At 47.1% G+C, this 16034-nt stretch overlaps 1 protein-coding gene across 1 annotated transcript in view; it reads right to left on the bottom strand.

The window, feature by feature from the left end:
• LOC310788588 (calpain-15-like) overlaps positions 1-12431 on the bottom strand; it is a gene marked incomplete at both ends in the record, with an annotated part of 39567 nt that extends 27136 nt beyond the window's left edge. Inside the window, 3 exons of the mRNA XM_083650119.1 lie at positions 1045-1253; positions 3547-4774; positions 12256-12431. Coding sequence (XP_083506245.1) covers positions 1045-1253; positions 3547-4774; positions 12256-12431 — 1613 coding nt within the window. The remainder of the gene's footprint in view (positions 1-1044; positions 1254-3546; positions 4775-12255) is intronic.
• Positions 12432-16034: the final 3603 nt, after the last annotated feature.

Genomic DNA, 16034 nt, shown 5'->3' with positions numbered 1-16034 from the left:
TGCCCGTTCCCCCCATGCATGCACCAGCCTGTGGGAACTCCCCCCCCCCCACACACACTGCACTCCGTCAGGTCCCCCTAAGCACACTCCCCAAGTTTGAAGTCGATCTGACAAACGGTTCTGGAGATACGTGAAGGACAGTCCTGGAGATACGTGAAGGCTGTGATCTTATTGGTTGAATGTACAACGTTTACCACCGCAGTCCATCGGGGCCCGAGCAGCGCACTCCCCAAGTTTGAAGTTTGAAGTCAATTGGACGAATGTTTCTCTATAAACTGCTTTTTGTGTTGCCAGTAGGTGGCACTATGTCAAATTGCAAGAAATTCAGCACTGCACTACGTCGAGTTCCCAGCAGCACACTCCCCAAGTTTGAAGTCAATCGGACAAACGGTTCTCAAGATAAACCGCTTTTTGTGTTGCCAGTAGGTGGCACTGTGCTGAATTGCACAAAATTCGGCACTGCTTTATGTTGGGTTCCCAGTAGTGCACGCCCCAAGTTTAAAGTCGATCAGATGAATGGCTATCGAGATAAAACTGCTTTTTGTGTTGCCAGTATGTGGTGCTATTTCGAACTGCACGGAATTCAGCTCCCTGCACTCCATTGGCTCCCCCTAAGCGCACTCCCCGAGTTTGAAGTCAATCGGACGAACAGTTCTCAAGATAAACCACTTTTTGTGTTGTCAGTAGGTGGCACTGTGCCAAATTGGACGGAAATAGGGCACTGCACTCTGTCAGATCCCCCTTAGCACACTCCCCAAGTTTGAAGTCGATCCGACCAACGGTTCTCGAGATATGGTCTCGAGATAAATCAAATTCTTTGTTGCCAGTAGGTGGCGCTATGCCGAATTGCACAAAAACAGGGCACTGCACTCCGTCAGGTCCCCCTTATCACGCACACACACACATCCCATTAACGATGACCACTAAAAAAAAAGCTATTCAGACTAAATCATGTTTTTTTATAAAATATTTTCATCCCATGACCAGTAAATCAAAAAAGCTATTTAGAATAAATAATTCTCCTTTTTTTTGGTCCGGTCTTACCAGCAGTTTCCCAGAAGTCCCTGCAGGATGTCGGAGGGGCGAAGCGTGCGGAAAACGGACCACTCGACCCCGCGCTCTCTGAGACTGCAGCAGTTGATTTCTTGGGGCCGGAGCCACTTCCTGACCCGCTGCTGGACGCCGTCGTCGTCCGGGAAGCCGACGGACTTCAGGCCGGGTGGGAAACCTTCGTCCACAAACGTCACAGCGTTCTGCCAGAGCCACGGGAAACAAGACTCACGTCACATGAAATCAAATGTACTTAAAGTGCATCTTAAACAAACGTACGGACGGACGGACGTAAGATGACAGAGTCTAATGATGGCATTATTGGATGCAATGTAGATGCTGGGGGGGGGGGGGTGGTCACTACACGCATTGTCAGTTAAACTGCGTATATATTAACATTTCTCGTGGGTAGGGCTGGGTATTGGCAAGGATCTCACGATACGATACGTATCACGATACTTGGGTCACGATACGATTGTATCACGATATATTGCGATGCGATACTTATTGCGATATATTGCGATATTCTACAGAATTGACTCAAAATTAAATAATAGAGCTAAAGATACAACACACTGTGTACCACCCAGGTAGTGTAATAATATGTACATCACTTTATACTGATAAGTTAGTGGACAAATTTAGTCAAAACTACTGAGTGTTCAGTGTTACTGAACGCATCGATATGGGAAATATCGATACAGTATCGATTAGGGGTGGGAATCACCAGATGCAGAGGCCTGGCATGGCATGGCGTGCAAAAATAAATAAATAATAATAATATCGCGATACTTGGCGTCCAAGTATCGATACAGTATCGGGAAATAAAATATTTGCGATATATTGCCGTATCGGTTATATTGCCCAGCCCTACTGGTGGGCTGAGAATCGGGTGTGGCTCGTCACTTCAGTGCTGTTTGACGCCGGGTGGTGTCACGTTTCTGTTTGGCGACGTCATACATGTAGCGGTGAGCTGTGATTGGTCTACTTTGGTGGGGACAGACATACAGACATGTAGCGGTGAGCTGTGATTGGTCTACTTTGGTGGGGACAGACATACAGACATGTAGCGGTGAGCTGTGATTGGTCTACTTTGGTGGGGACAGACATACAGACAAACCTAGACGGCTCTTGGATTCACATTTATTTAGTCGTCACCAGCTGTGAGCCGCAGCAGAACTAAATCAACACAAGGCAATCATACCTTGATCTCAGCATTCACGCTAAATGTGTGTTCATCTCCACAAAATGATCTCAGGGAGCGTTCACACCAAGCATCTTTGAAGCATGTTTCAATGGAACATTCCCCTCCTCTAGTCTAGTCCAGTTAGTTTAGCATCATTCGACCTCAGGTGGCCTCAAAGCACTGAGACGCCTGGAAATGTGAGTCTCTGTCCTCTAACAAGACCACAGCAGTGCGGTTTGTTAGGAGTGAGAATGTAACCCGAAGCAATTACAGGAAGCGAGCAGAGAAGCCAGGTTTTATCAGTATGAGAAGACGGATGTTGACATCTGATAGCCAGCAGCTCCTCAAGCTTGGAAAGCCTCGCAGAACAAAATGCAGTCTGGACTCATGCTCATAATCAGCGGTCTCTTCTTCTCTGATATGAACACCAGAGAAGAAGATTATGTCCAACATGCTTAGCTAAAGTTCAGGAACTAGAATCAGATTTGTTTGGACCCCCACGCTGGCAAAATCTAAAATCGGGTAATATGATTGATACTATAATTGGAGAGCTGTATGCATGTACTGGTGTGTATGTACAGTATGTGTATGCGTGTATGTCCGGAGTTGCAAAGCACACCGTTGCACCGGTTGCCTCCAAACTTTGCAAAAACACTTTTCAGGGATCTGGCATGAAACTGGTGTGGAAAGAAAAAAAACACCCATAGGGGGCGCTACGGCACTGTTTTAGATTTTAAATGGCCATAACTTGCACACCATTGCTCCGATTGCCTTCAGACTTGGGGAGTGTGCTTAGGGGGACGTGACGGATTGCAGTACTGGATTTCATGAATTTCGGACACGCGCATAGTCATAGCACCACCTACTAGCAACACAAAAAGCGTTTTATCTCGAGAAGAACCGTTCATTCGAACGGCTTCAAACTTGGCGGGTGCGTTGCTGGAGAACTAACAGAGTGCAGTGCCAAATTTCGGTATGAGTATGGCCATACCAAGAAAAAAAGTGCACCCATGGCGCCTCGTCTCCAGAGTCTATAGTTTTGAAGCAAAGAAAACAAGCTGGACCCTAAATGTTCATCTCAAAGTGCTAATATGAGCGTGAGCTGATCTCAAAGTGCGGGCTAATGTGAGCGTGAGTTGATCTCAAAGTGCGGGCTAATGTGAGCGTGAGTTGATCTCAAAGTGCTAATATGAGCGTGAGTTGATCTCAAAGTGCTAATGTGAGCGTGAGTTGATCTCAAAGTGCGGGCTAATGTGAGCGTGAGTTGATCTCAAAGTGCGGGCTAATGTGAGCGTGAGTTGGATGCAAACCTGTCTGCAGAAGTTGACGATGTCCTCCCACAGCTCTTTGGCCTCTCCCTCGTCATTCTGCCGCCGGGCCTCCACCAGCATGCTCTCCTTCCTGAGGCCGGCGGGCGCTCTGCCTCTGAGCTGTGTGAGGGGCAGCTGAGGCGCGTGGCAGGCCAGGCAGTGCTTGGCCTTCGCTTGGTTGATGAGGGTGCAGGCAGGACACGCCCACTGCTCAGGACACGCCCACTGCTCAGGACACGCCCACTGCTCCGTCCGGTCCGGAAGGGCGGCGCGGGCGGGAAACAACTTGGAGGCGTCCGATGCCGGTGACATTTCCTCTCTCAGGATGCTGAGCCGCCGACTGGGCAGAGAGAGCTGTGAGGCAGCGGGCAGGAGCTCTGGTTGGGTGGAGAGCTGTGAGGCAGCGGGCAGGAGCTCTGGTTGGGTGGAGAGCTGTGAGGCAGCGGGCAGGAGCTCTGGTTGGGTGGAGAGCTGTGAGGCAGCGGGCGCGGAGGGAGAGGGACTGCAGGCGCGCGCTTGGCTGAGATACGCCTGTGGGGGCGGCACCTCTCTGCGGCTGCAGGGGACTGGGTGGTGCTGCCCCGGAGACGGTGCAGCAAGCGCAGAGGGCGGAGGCTGCGGGTATGGGGCTTCGGCCGGGAGGGATTCCCCCCTGGTGGAGACGGAAAGGGACAGCAGCGCCGTGGCCGGAGGTTCTGGTTGTTCTTCTCCTGTTTGACCGCAGACTTCAGGCATGAGCAAGCACTCGGCGGGAATCTGGGGGAGGGAGAGTTTGCGTGGGCCACCACACGCAGAGCAGGACATGGAGATGGGCGTGTTCTGGAGGGTGCACCTCGAACAGTCCCACTTCAGTCCCTCCATACCTGCATCTTCTGGCTGTTTGGCCTTCTGGCTGGTTCCCTGCTGCCCACACGGGTCTGCGGACGCCCTGAGGGGGACGGAGCAGCTGCTGGAGCGTCGGGGGCGGGACTGGTCCGCCTCCCGTGCGCCCGGCGCTCCACTGTGGCCGCAGAGCGAGCAGGCCGGGCTGCTGGGGCCGTTGGCCGGCGTGCAGCGAGGGCACGACCAGCGCGTCTCCTCCCTGCCGCTGCCCCGCCACGTCCAGCGGGCCTCGGGCCGCCGGCGAGGAGCCTCACAGATGGAGCAGCGGGCGGCGGCAGCCGCGTTCAGGAAGGTACAGCGGACGCACGCCCACTGGCTGCTCATGGGCATCGAACCGGAGGAGAAACTGCAGAGAGAAAAGAGAAAGTCAGGATATTTTGGCCCTTTATCAAAAATCAGCTTGTCAATGTGGTCCACCTCTGACATGATGGATATGATGCCGTTTGATTGATTATATATTTATTGTAGAATTGATCAATACGACACTGGTTGTCTATGGCAGGGGTTCCCAAACTTTTCCGACCAAGTACCACTACGTACCAAACCACATTTAGCAGAAAGTCTAAATAACAATATAAGGCTATTAGCTGGTTCAAAATGGAGACACACGGACACACACACACACACACACACACACACACACACACACACACACACACGTCAACATTAGGCTGTGAAAAAGAGGACCCCTTTGAAAGTTTTTTTTCCCCTCGCCAAAATGTAGCCTAACTTTGGAGTGTTATTTAGCTACCTTCCTGACAAGCTAGCATGACATGGTTGGTACAAATCAAAGTCTTCTAGTTTCATATGATACCAGAAACTTCACTCTGGCTTTAAAACTGAGCCTGCTGCAGCCTCTGAAAGTAAATGTTCAAAATTGTGATGTTTCCCAAATATCGCGATATTTCCGAAAATCCGCCCAATCCAGCAAGTGCTCAGGGTTAATGTGTAAAAAAAAAAAAAGCAATTATCTGGCGGACCACAGTTTGGGAACCAATGGTCTATGGGAAGATCTGAACCTGAATTGTGAATTCTGATCAGATTCCACGCAAGCATGTCATTCTTTTTTTTATGATTATGGAGAGGGGAGAGATTTAGTGTCCCATGGTTCCCAAAAAATGGTCCAGTTACTTGGATAATCCATGTGGATTATTCACTTGCCTCATTGTGCAGAGACTGAGTGTGGGACTGTGCAGCAGACCCAGATTAGCTGTGCTGTAGAGCATCCAGGGAGACATGTGGAGCCCAGCCTCTGGCTGGCCCACTTTCCAGCTGGGCTGTCAGTCTGGGCATCATGCCCAAACCCCCCAGCGCAGCAGCCCCACCTGCTGGCCAGGTCACTGCACTGCAAACTGGCTCAATGTGCAGGTGCTCAGCTATTCCTCTCCTCTCCTACACTGTAAAAGTCTGCACACACAGTCAAACTGTTAAAAGCATTTTGAAAGCACTTTCTTTGAAAAGGCAACAGCACACACATAAAAAAAAAGCTGTTCTTCATCAATAATAACTGGATTATTTTGCTCAGCGATTATATCACATTGCATCCAAACACTGGATGCAATGCTGACGTCTCTTAGGAGTTTACTGCCATTTCAATCAAAGGCGCTCATAAATAATGCCTGTCGCTCGTCTCCTTATGCAGCATTCCCTACTGAGTACTCTCAGGTTCATTACTGCAGACAGTGTGACGCTTTATCTAATGCACAGACTAGCTCCAGGAGAAAAGACACGAAAAGGACAAATAAAACATAAAAAAATAATAATATAATAATAAAATAATAATAATGATAATTTTGCATTGCGGAGACATTGCTTTGTCTTTTTTTATTTTATGATGAAATAAGATGAGATAATAGAATGAGTATGTTGTTGATTGTGTCTGTGCCAGCAGGCTGCGCTGGCCAGCAGGCTGCGCTGGCCAGCAGGCTGCACTGGCCAGCCAGAAGATTTACACCTGCTTGCGTCATGACCCAAACCATGACCATATATGTGACTTATGCCTACCCCACACTACAGGATAATTTGCAAGATTATGGCCAAGATTCCCCCCTCCCGATTTTCTCGGGGGTGCTCCCGATTTGAAGCGCGTCGGGCAGATAATCTTCCCAAATGATCCTGTAGTGTGTGGGGTTCAAAGATTCACAATCGGGAAGACTGCCTCTTCCCGATTGTGAATCGGCCATATCTAACATGTTAGATATTTACAACCCGACAGGCGATTGCATCTTGAGCAGAGAGCCAGTAGTAGCTGCGTTTCCATTAGTTTTTCGCAAAACAATCTGGTCCGCGTCCACCCGCAGCCCCGCACAGAAACAAAGAACGAGGAAATTGTCATCAAGGTGAAATACCCGTGCGTCTTTGAACGGGACGGAAAACTAATGCTATACTGCAAAGCATGTAGCCTACAACAAGCGCTTAGGTCTCATAGCTTCCCGCATCGGCAAGTGTCCGCACGGAAAAGTGAGTCAAAATTAATCAGCAGACGCGCCCCTCCACAAGGCACCTACAGACGGTTTTCGCCTGGCCGTGCACAGTAGGCCTACACCCCGAATGGACGCGGCTGTCCGCGCAAATATTAGTTAAACAAATCCTTTCAGTGCAAATGCATTATAAAAACAAAAAATAAGATTTGTTTAGAAAACGAAATGACACAAATGTATTATTATTATTATTATCATCATTATTACTACTACACCCGGTGCGCACACTGAATAGGCATTTTAAAAGTTAACGTCGAGCCCTGCTTCCAATGTGAATCTTCGGCATAATCTTCTAGTGTGTGGGGTTGCGTTTGAACAAACGCGATTGTGTGTGTGTCCCAAGATTGAAATGTTAAAAAATCGGCTCTCTCTGTCCTGTAGTGTGTAGTAAGATTTTTATAATCTTCAAGGATTTGAAAATCCTGTAGTGTGGGGTAGGCATTACTTGATGCTAGCGTGCTCCACCTGGGCACCAGATGCACGCTTTGCGCGCACCTTTTGAAATGCAATCCTTTGTTCCACCTCCCCTTTCTCAAAGTCTTAGGTTGTAAAATAATAGGCAATAAAAGAAAATAATTGTGAAAAATGCCAAGAATGATTTCAACATCTTCTTTTTACAGAGTATTTTGATCATGAAAACTCAAAATATATGAATATGATCCATATGCATCAACCTGAATGTACATTATAGACCCAAATTCCTTCAGAAAAGCTCTCCATCTCCAGCACAGCATGCACAGCTCAGGCAGGGAGGCAACCAGCAGGGATTCCCCACTGGCATTACATTTCCTGTCAGTGAGTAACTGGACTCCTGCCTGGCACCGAGTCAGACACAGGCTGTCTGGCACCGAGTCAGACACAGGCCGTCTGGCACAGAGTCAGACACAGGCTGTCTGGCACCGAGTCAGACACAGGCCGTCTGGCACAGAGTCAGACACAGGCTGTCTGGCACCGAGTCAGACACAGGCCGCCTGGCACCAAGTCAGACACAGGCCGTCTGGCACCGAGTCAGACACAGGCTGTCTGGCACCGAGTCAGACACAGGCCGCCTGGCACCAAGTCAGACACAGGCCGTCTGGCACCAAGTCAGACACAGGCCGTCTGGCACAGAGTCAGACACAGACCGTCTGGCACAGAGTCAGACACAGGCCATCTGGTACCAAGTCAGACACAGGCCGTCTGGCACAGAGTCAGACACAGGCCGTCTGGCACCGAGTCAGACACAGGCCACCTGGCACAGAGTCAGACACAGACCGTCTGGCACAGAGTCAGACACAGGCCGTCTGGTACAGAGTCAGACACAGACCGTCTGGCACAGAGTCAGACACAGGCCGTCTGGTACAGAGTCAGACACAGGCCGTCTGGTACAGAGTCAGACACAGGCCGTCTGGTACAGAGTCAGACACAGGCCGTCTGGTACAGAGTCAGACACAGGCCGTCTGGCACAGAGTCAGACACAGGCCGTCTGGTACAGAGTCAGACACAGGCCGTCTGGCACAGAGTCAGACACAGGCCGTCTGGTACAGAGTCAGACACAGGCCGTCTGGCACAGAGTCAGACACAGGCCGTCTTGCACAGAGTCAGACACAGGCCGTCTGGCACAGAGTCAGACACAGGCCGTCTGGCACAGAGTCAGACACAGGCCGTCTTGCACAGAGTCAGACACAGGCCGTCTGGCACAGAGTCAGACACAGGCCGTCTTGCACAGAGTCAGACACAGGTCGTCTGGCACAGAGTCAGACACAGGCCGTCTGGCACAGAGTCAGACACAGGCCGTCTGGTACAGAATCAGACACAGACCACCTGGTACAGAGTCAGACACAGGCCAGTGGAACGTGTGGTGGCAGCAGAGAAGACTCACATTAGAGCCCCACATTCCCCCGGAGGAAAAGACACAAGTCCAGCTCTCAGGAGGAGGAGGAGGAGGAGATCATTGATGAATTTGATATAAGCAGTATATTTGCAGTAAGCTCGTCCTGAACTGAACTGTCGGCCATTGTGTGTCTTTTGATTCCCTTGTTGCACAGTTTGAGGCAGAATTTTAAAAGTATTTTAAAAGCAGGACTAAACCCCAAAACACTTTTTTTCAGCTTTTAACCAATATATATGACTTTGGGGGTGGTGTGTGAAAAATTCTGGTCAAAATTTCCACATTTGAGACCAAACTGTTACCATTGTACCATTTGTATCATTTTCAGCAGCATAAGTTCCCTCTATGGGTTGAACACTGCTTTTTTTGTGCCCTCAAATGAATGGACCTTGTGTCTGACAATAAAAATAAAGTGAATGGGATATTTGGTACATCGTGACGTCACGGTGGGGTTAGCACGCGCCCCACTCATGTGAAAAATTGTTTTTTTCCCCATTGATTATTACTGTAGTTCACGCGGCGCGAGCCCTTTAAGACCAATGCATCCCTGGGTAATGCCTACTGTGGCTAATATTAGCCGCTAGTTAGTTATGTTATATGGCAGTAAAACGCCACTGAATGACCAAATTGATATAACTTTTAACCATTTCGAGTAACATTGTTTCCATACAGATCACCAGCATTAGTTTGTTGTTTATGACGTGGCTATATTCATAACGTTTTCTATCTCGGATGCCTTATTTCGAATCCCACATAGGTTACGCTGGCGCAAAGCGTGTGGGTTTCAGGACGAAACAGCCTCGAGCCACTAACGTTATCTTTAGACCACAATATTCCTGGAATGCAAGTTTAACTAAACAGTTACATGTCCTCTGCATTCTACATAAAATTAAGATATTACGAGTTGTTCTATTTTGTATGTTACATACTTATTGGCCAAGATATGTTACTTTATCGGGGAGGAATTCTGACAGCTAAGAAGGGGAGTGTGGGCGGCCATCTTGCCTGCGGGGTTTTCGGATCGAGTGGAGAGCCGTTTTGCAAGAGATCTGGGGGGTTTAGTCCTGCTTTAAGCCTTGTGTCCACAGACAGCGTTTGTTCAGCGGTGCAGCCGCTTCTAGAAGTGACTGTGTGTGTTTGTGGGCGAGAGTTTGCACTGAGATGTGTGGACGAGATTTGGCCTAGGCGCCGCCCCCAGCACCCCGGTCTGCACAGGCAGCTGAGGCACAGACGTAGAGAGAGAGAGAGAGAGAGAGAGAGAGAGAGAGAGAGAGAGAGAGAGAGAGAGAGAGAGAGAGAGAGAGAGAGAGAGAGAGAGAGAGAGAGAGAGAGAGAGAGAGAGAGAGAGAGAGAGAGAGAGAGAGAGAGTCTGGTCTCGAGGACGATAGCATTTCAAAGCCAGTAAACCATGCACACATGCACATGCACACATGTACAGACAGGCACATTTCATACACAGAGACAATTCAAAGTGCTTTACAAATGACATCAGCAAGCTGCCAGATGGCCAGATGGCGGGTGACATCATCAGTGATGTCATCAGTAACACACATGCCGCCTGGCATATATCGAATTCACGCTTGTTTTCTTTTCTTTTTTCCTTTTTGCAATCTCCCCACTCGGCCTCTATAGTGATTGGTGCAGAGAAAATGGGTTAGCGTGAAGGCAATGTCAGAGTGAAGAAGGAAATTGAGCTTAAAGGAGGACTTACCCCCTAGATATGTATTAGAACAGTGATTTGAAAATACCTATGGAAAAAACCAAGAAATGACATATACTCTTGTCTATACTAGACTCTTTGGCTGTGTTTAAGTCAAGATTTATTTTCGGAAATCGACGCCATTACAGTTTGCCTACTGCCTCAAAAATAATTTATTTGAGAGGGGCAATATCTTTATAAATATCAACAACTAGCCAACGCTGTTGGTCTGTATGGAAACAGAAAATCTGAAAATGGTTGAAAGTTATATCAATTTGGTAATTCAGTGGCGAACTAGAAATTTAATTATTTTTCTGCATGTATCTCTATGGCAGGTGTCAAAACTACGTTACGAGAGCAAAGTGACATGGGCTCATTACAGCATCACCGCACAATAGGAGAAACCCCCCGCTCTGGGGTAACACAATGCGAGATTTCTCCACGTCATTCCCTCGTACAACTAGCGATAAACCGCGCAATTAAATCTGTTTTTAATTTGCGTTTTGGGGCTTTTCGTGATTCTTGTTAAAAGTTGTGCAAAAGTTTTCCTCTCAGCGCAGTTGCAGGCTGCGCCCTGGCTGGCGAAACAGCCTGGCTCCTCCATGCATGGGGCGCTCTGTAACCTCACGGAGCAACAAACAAACACAGACAGAAATAGCTGGTGTGCGATTTTTCTTTGTGCGATTGAGGGAATCCCGCATCTTTTTGCGAAGGTGCAACTGGACAGGACGCTTTTCACAGACGGTCGGGCACAGTAGCTGAGTAGCCTGTCGGATCTCTCCTCCTCCTCCTCCGCCCATTCACAGTCTGTCTGCTGTGCGCGCCCCCGCGGGTGCATGAGTGCAGACTCTCCCGTTTGACTGGCCGAGAGAAAGTGCTTCCAAGTCGGACTGATAATATAAACAACATAATTAGAGCTTATCCAGGTAAGATATTTATAATGTAATGACACATTCAGCGATAAACTGTCTACAATGAAGACATATGTCAAATATGACAACGTGGTGTTCAGTATTTTAAGAGCACAGGAGCTACTTGCTTGATCAAACGGTCAAACCCAATCCGCACAGCAAAACACACACACACAGACACACCGAGAGAGCCCAGCTTCTGCTGCGCGCGCCGCCGGAGCTTGGCGCTAGTGCATGAGGTTTACAATACGACTCTCTCCCGCCCGCTCCCGCCTGCCTGGGCTGGAGACAGTGCTTCCCACTCGGACTGATAATATAAACATCATCATTCGAGCTTATCCAGGTAAGATAGTGACACATTCAGCGGGAAACTAACTATAATTAAGACATGTGCCAACTTTGACGACGTTTGGTTCAGTATTTTAAGAGCAAACTTCAATAGGAATATAGGCTTGGAGTTCTGAGGAGCCAAAAGGGTACAGGGGGGGTAGGGGAGTAATTATCTTGAAATCCCATAGTCTTTGGGGGCACTGTGACGTCAGTGTGCCCCTAATCTCCCATTCATTTGAGAAAAAAAAAAAAAGCAGTGTTCGACCCTTAGAGGGCGCTTATGCCAGTTATGCTGCTGAAAAATGATACAAATGGTAAAATGGCAACAGTTTGGTGTCAAATGTGGAAATTCCAGAATTCTTCACACATCACCCCCAAAGTCATATATATTGGTTAAAAGCTGAAAAAAAGTGTTTTGGAGGTAAGTTCTCCTTTAACGAGTTGACAGTTCAGTCTGATATCAAGCTGAAATCGTGGCCCAACAGCCAAACATGTCAGGGGGTCTCCAGTGTGGTTCCTGGCTCTGGCCCGGCTCACCTGCGCTCTCGGTGCCTGGTGGGCCTGGGGAGCTGGCGGGGGAGGAAGGTGCTCTGGCTGCTCCTCAGACAGCCCATGACGGGGGACGGGGGCAGAGCCGCTCCCCGGGACACGGGTGAGGCGGGCAGGGCGTCGCCCACGCCCTCTTCCACCAGGGAGGAGCTGGAACTTCCCATGATGCTCCTCCTGGCTCATGCTGTGAGGAGGCAGAGAAGCAGCAGACTCGTGTCAGACATGAACAAGGTATATCTCTGTTTTTGATTTCCCACACCAAGAGCTATTAATAACACTTTACAACGAGGGCCCATTAATTAACGGTTGGTTAATATTAACTAACCTTGGACTGAACCTCAGTGACTTCATGCCTGAATTACAACCACAACACCTTGGAACACTGCTGATTTCCATCCAGCTCTGTATCATTACAAAATCAGTAGTGTATCCAAAAACTGTAAGCAGTTTTGAAGTCATTCATTTAGTTTGACAGTTCTTGAGAGTTGATTTGAGTTCAGTTCTGGACCAGTGATTCCATTTGTGCATGAATGACATCACTGGTCCACAGCTATGCCGTAAAATGGCCTAGCTGTGGCTGGACAAAATTCTTGAAACAGAGACACAGAGTCCACATTGCCAAATTAGATTAACTAATTGCTTATTAAGCATTACCTAACCCATAATGAATGTACCATTGTTGTAAAGTGGTTATATTACAAAAAGCAAAGCAAAATGACTTTACTGTCAAATTTGTACGACTTTCTAATTCGTTAAGGACAATTAGCCTAAAGATATATTTTTTAATTCAATCCAGATCGCCAATAATTTCTGCCAATATATTTCAATTTGATCAGTGTCACCCCCTCCCCCCAAATAACAAAAAAGTCAAATATTCGATAATATTGAATATCGTAATAGTTCTCATATCGACCCACCTCCCCATGAATGGTGATAATAATGGGGATTATCGGGGGAGATTTTGAGCACCGCAATACTCTCATTTCGGATATTGTCCAAGCTTCATATAAACTTTAGTCTGCAGGCAGTGTATCGGCCGTGACAGAGTGATATCAGTGCAGCGCAGTCAGACTCTGCGCCGCAGAGCGATGATGGGACAGACAGAGATGCTGTCTGTTTGTGAGTGACATTGCTTAGGAATCAGAGGGTCAAACACACTGCTGCCTCTGTCATCCTGCTACCTTGTGGGTTCAGCTCGCTCCTTCACTCTGCTATAGTCTGGTCCTTATTCACTCAAATTCCCTCCAAAAACCACCTTCAGGTGGTGACACATTTTATCCTCAGTGAAACGCAGAGATAACCTTCATATCCCATCTCAAAACAAATAGTCTCCCATCACTTTGCCTGCTGCCTTGTCTCGTTGAAACGATCTCAAAATCATTCAAATTAAGAAAATAAACCATCTTTTTGTGTGTCTTTGTGTCTGTGCAGATGCAGGTGCAGATGCAGCCCTGCAGAAGTTCAAATCGGCTCAAAGTAAACCCGATGCAACTGCAATACAGCTGGTGGCTGAAGGGGGAAACTGCAGCAGCAGCAGCAGCAGCCAGCATGGTGACAGTAGAAGCAGAAGACAGACAGAGAGCGCTGGCTTACCGACGGTCAGTGCAGCTCCGCGGGGGGATGGATGCTGTCGGCAGCCCTCCCAGATCTCCATGCATGTATCCTCATCAGTGGAAGCGCAGTGGATGATGTGCACAGTCACCCACTTGTCCCTTCTCAGCACTGTCAAGCCGGAGATAATGCAAAAGAAAAATACAACTTCCGCTTACAAATTTCAAAGTACAATATCTGTTGAACATCACGGGTTGCAACCAGGGATGGATATATAAGTATATACTGATATTCAATTTTTTGGGAAAGGATCTATATATATAGGTGTTGCAATCATGAGTCCAAATTGTATATATATATATATATAGAGAGAGAGAGAGAGAGAGAGAGAGAGAGAGATCCTTACCAAAAAAAATTAATATCATGGAAAAAATATTTCACTTTGTGTGTAATGAATCTATAATCTATGAAAGTTTCACTTTTTGAAAGAAATTATGGAAAGAAAACTAACTTTCCATGGTATTCAAATTTTTGGGAAAGGATCTGTATATATAGGTGTTGCAATCATGAGTCCAAATTTTATCTTGACATATTTTTGTTATTATTATGGAAAGCAAAGATCAGGCATTAAATTACCACAAATCTATTTAGACTTCATATATATACAGTATATATATATATATATATATATATATATATATATATATATATATATATATATATATATATATATATATAGATATATAGATATATATATATATGGAGGGGGGGGACTCTTCTGCGGGCCGGTCGGACTTGATTGGCGGGCCAGATGCAGTTGAATAGCCCTACAGTCAGTGGATAGGACACTGGTCACTGGTTCTCAACCTGTGGTACGTGGGGCTCCCTTGCTGAGGATGATAATTTCTGAGGTGGTACTTGATGTAAAAAGGTTGACATTTCAACAGCAATTGGTAAGGGTAATGATAATAACAACCATAAAGGTAATAAATATGAAAAGCTAAAATAAACTATAAAAAAGTGCAGGCTATGTAGTGGTGTTGAGCATTAATCCTGTGCAAGACTGAGTCCAAGGATATAGTCCACAGATGTGTAAAGATGTAGGCCTAACATGGTTGTAAATCTCTATTCAACAAAATAAATGTGGGTATTCGCTTCACGACATCCCTGTGATTCAGAAACCTCTAATCTGGTCACAAGTGTCATTTGTGCTTTTATTTTGTAGTCAAAATCCCCAGATTTACGGTTTTACTCTGTCTAACACGTGCTAGCTTGAAGCAGCTTGCCTTCTCCTTTGCCGTACTAGAGACATTTCTCTCGGGACATTTGCAGGACACCGGGTGCCGGCAGGCGGCAGCCCGCCTCGCCGCCCATCAGTCGGCCCGGTATCGACCCTCTCTGTCCGGTCAGGAGGAGGGCCTGTCCCGTCAGGAGGAGGGTCTGGTTCCTTCATGTTGAAACGCGTTGATCACACACACCGAACTCCATGAAAAATCTCGTAGTTTAATGCTGCTTTTTTCTTATCGGCACAGGTAGACACCTCGACACACATGACTGAAGACATTTCACGAATCACTGCAGTCTTCTGGTTCATTCGGCGTAAGTGATTCACAAAGCAACACTTTATTTCAATAAAATGCGAACTGAACCAAACTTTAGTAGCCTACTCATACTCACATTGCTTGGTGTCTGTTTATGTTTATCCTGGTGGAAGAAGTTGGGCCCTGGGGGAATAACGGTGGAACCGAGTTGAAAAGTTGAAAGTTTTTAAATACTGCCTGGTGCATTGGAATAGGCCTATACAGAATTGAATACTATACTAAAGGTAGAAAAAAGAAGTCATAAACATAAAAAGATGTTCTATCTTTGCCGACAAGCAAAGCCTTATATGGACATATTTTCTTGAATGGAGTTTGGCCTGTTCCAGCATCCACGCGAGGGAGAACAGTAATGAAATTGTTTCATTATGCGCGTAGCAGTCTCGAGGGACGGACGGGCGCGTGCATCATCATTGATATAAATAGGCAGGTGACGCAGCACCGTCGCGTGCAGGGGGTTCACTTGGGGATTGCCAGGTGTTGCAATCGTGACCTATCTTTGAGTCCAAATTGTATCTTGACATCTTTTTGTTATTATTATGGAAAGCAAAGATCAGGCATTAAATGACCACACATCTAGAATTTATTTAATTATGTATATGTATATGGAGAATAACT

The sequence above is a fragment of the Poromitra crassiceps genome (genome assembly GCF_964638095.1).
Source record: "Poromitra crassiceps genome assembly, chromosome: 13".
Taxonomy (NCBI): Eukaryota; Metazoa; Chordata; class Actinopteri; order Beryciformes; family Melamphaidae; genus Poromitra; species Poromitra crassiceps.
This window is presented reverse-complemented; position numbering and strand designations above follow the sequence as displayed.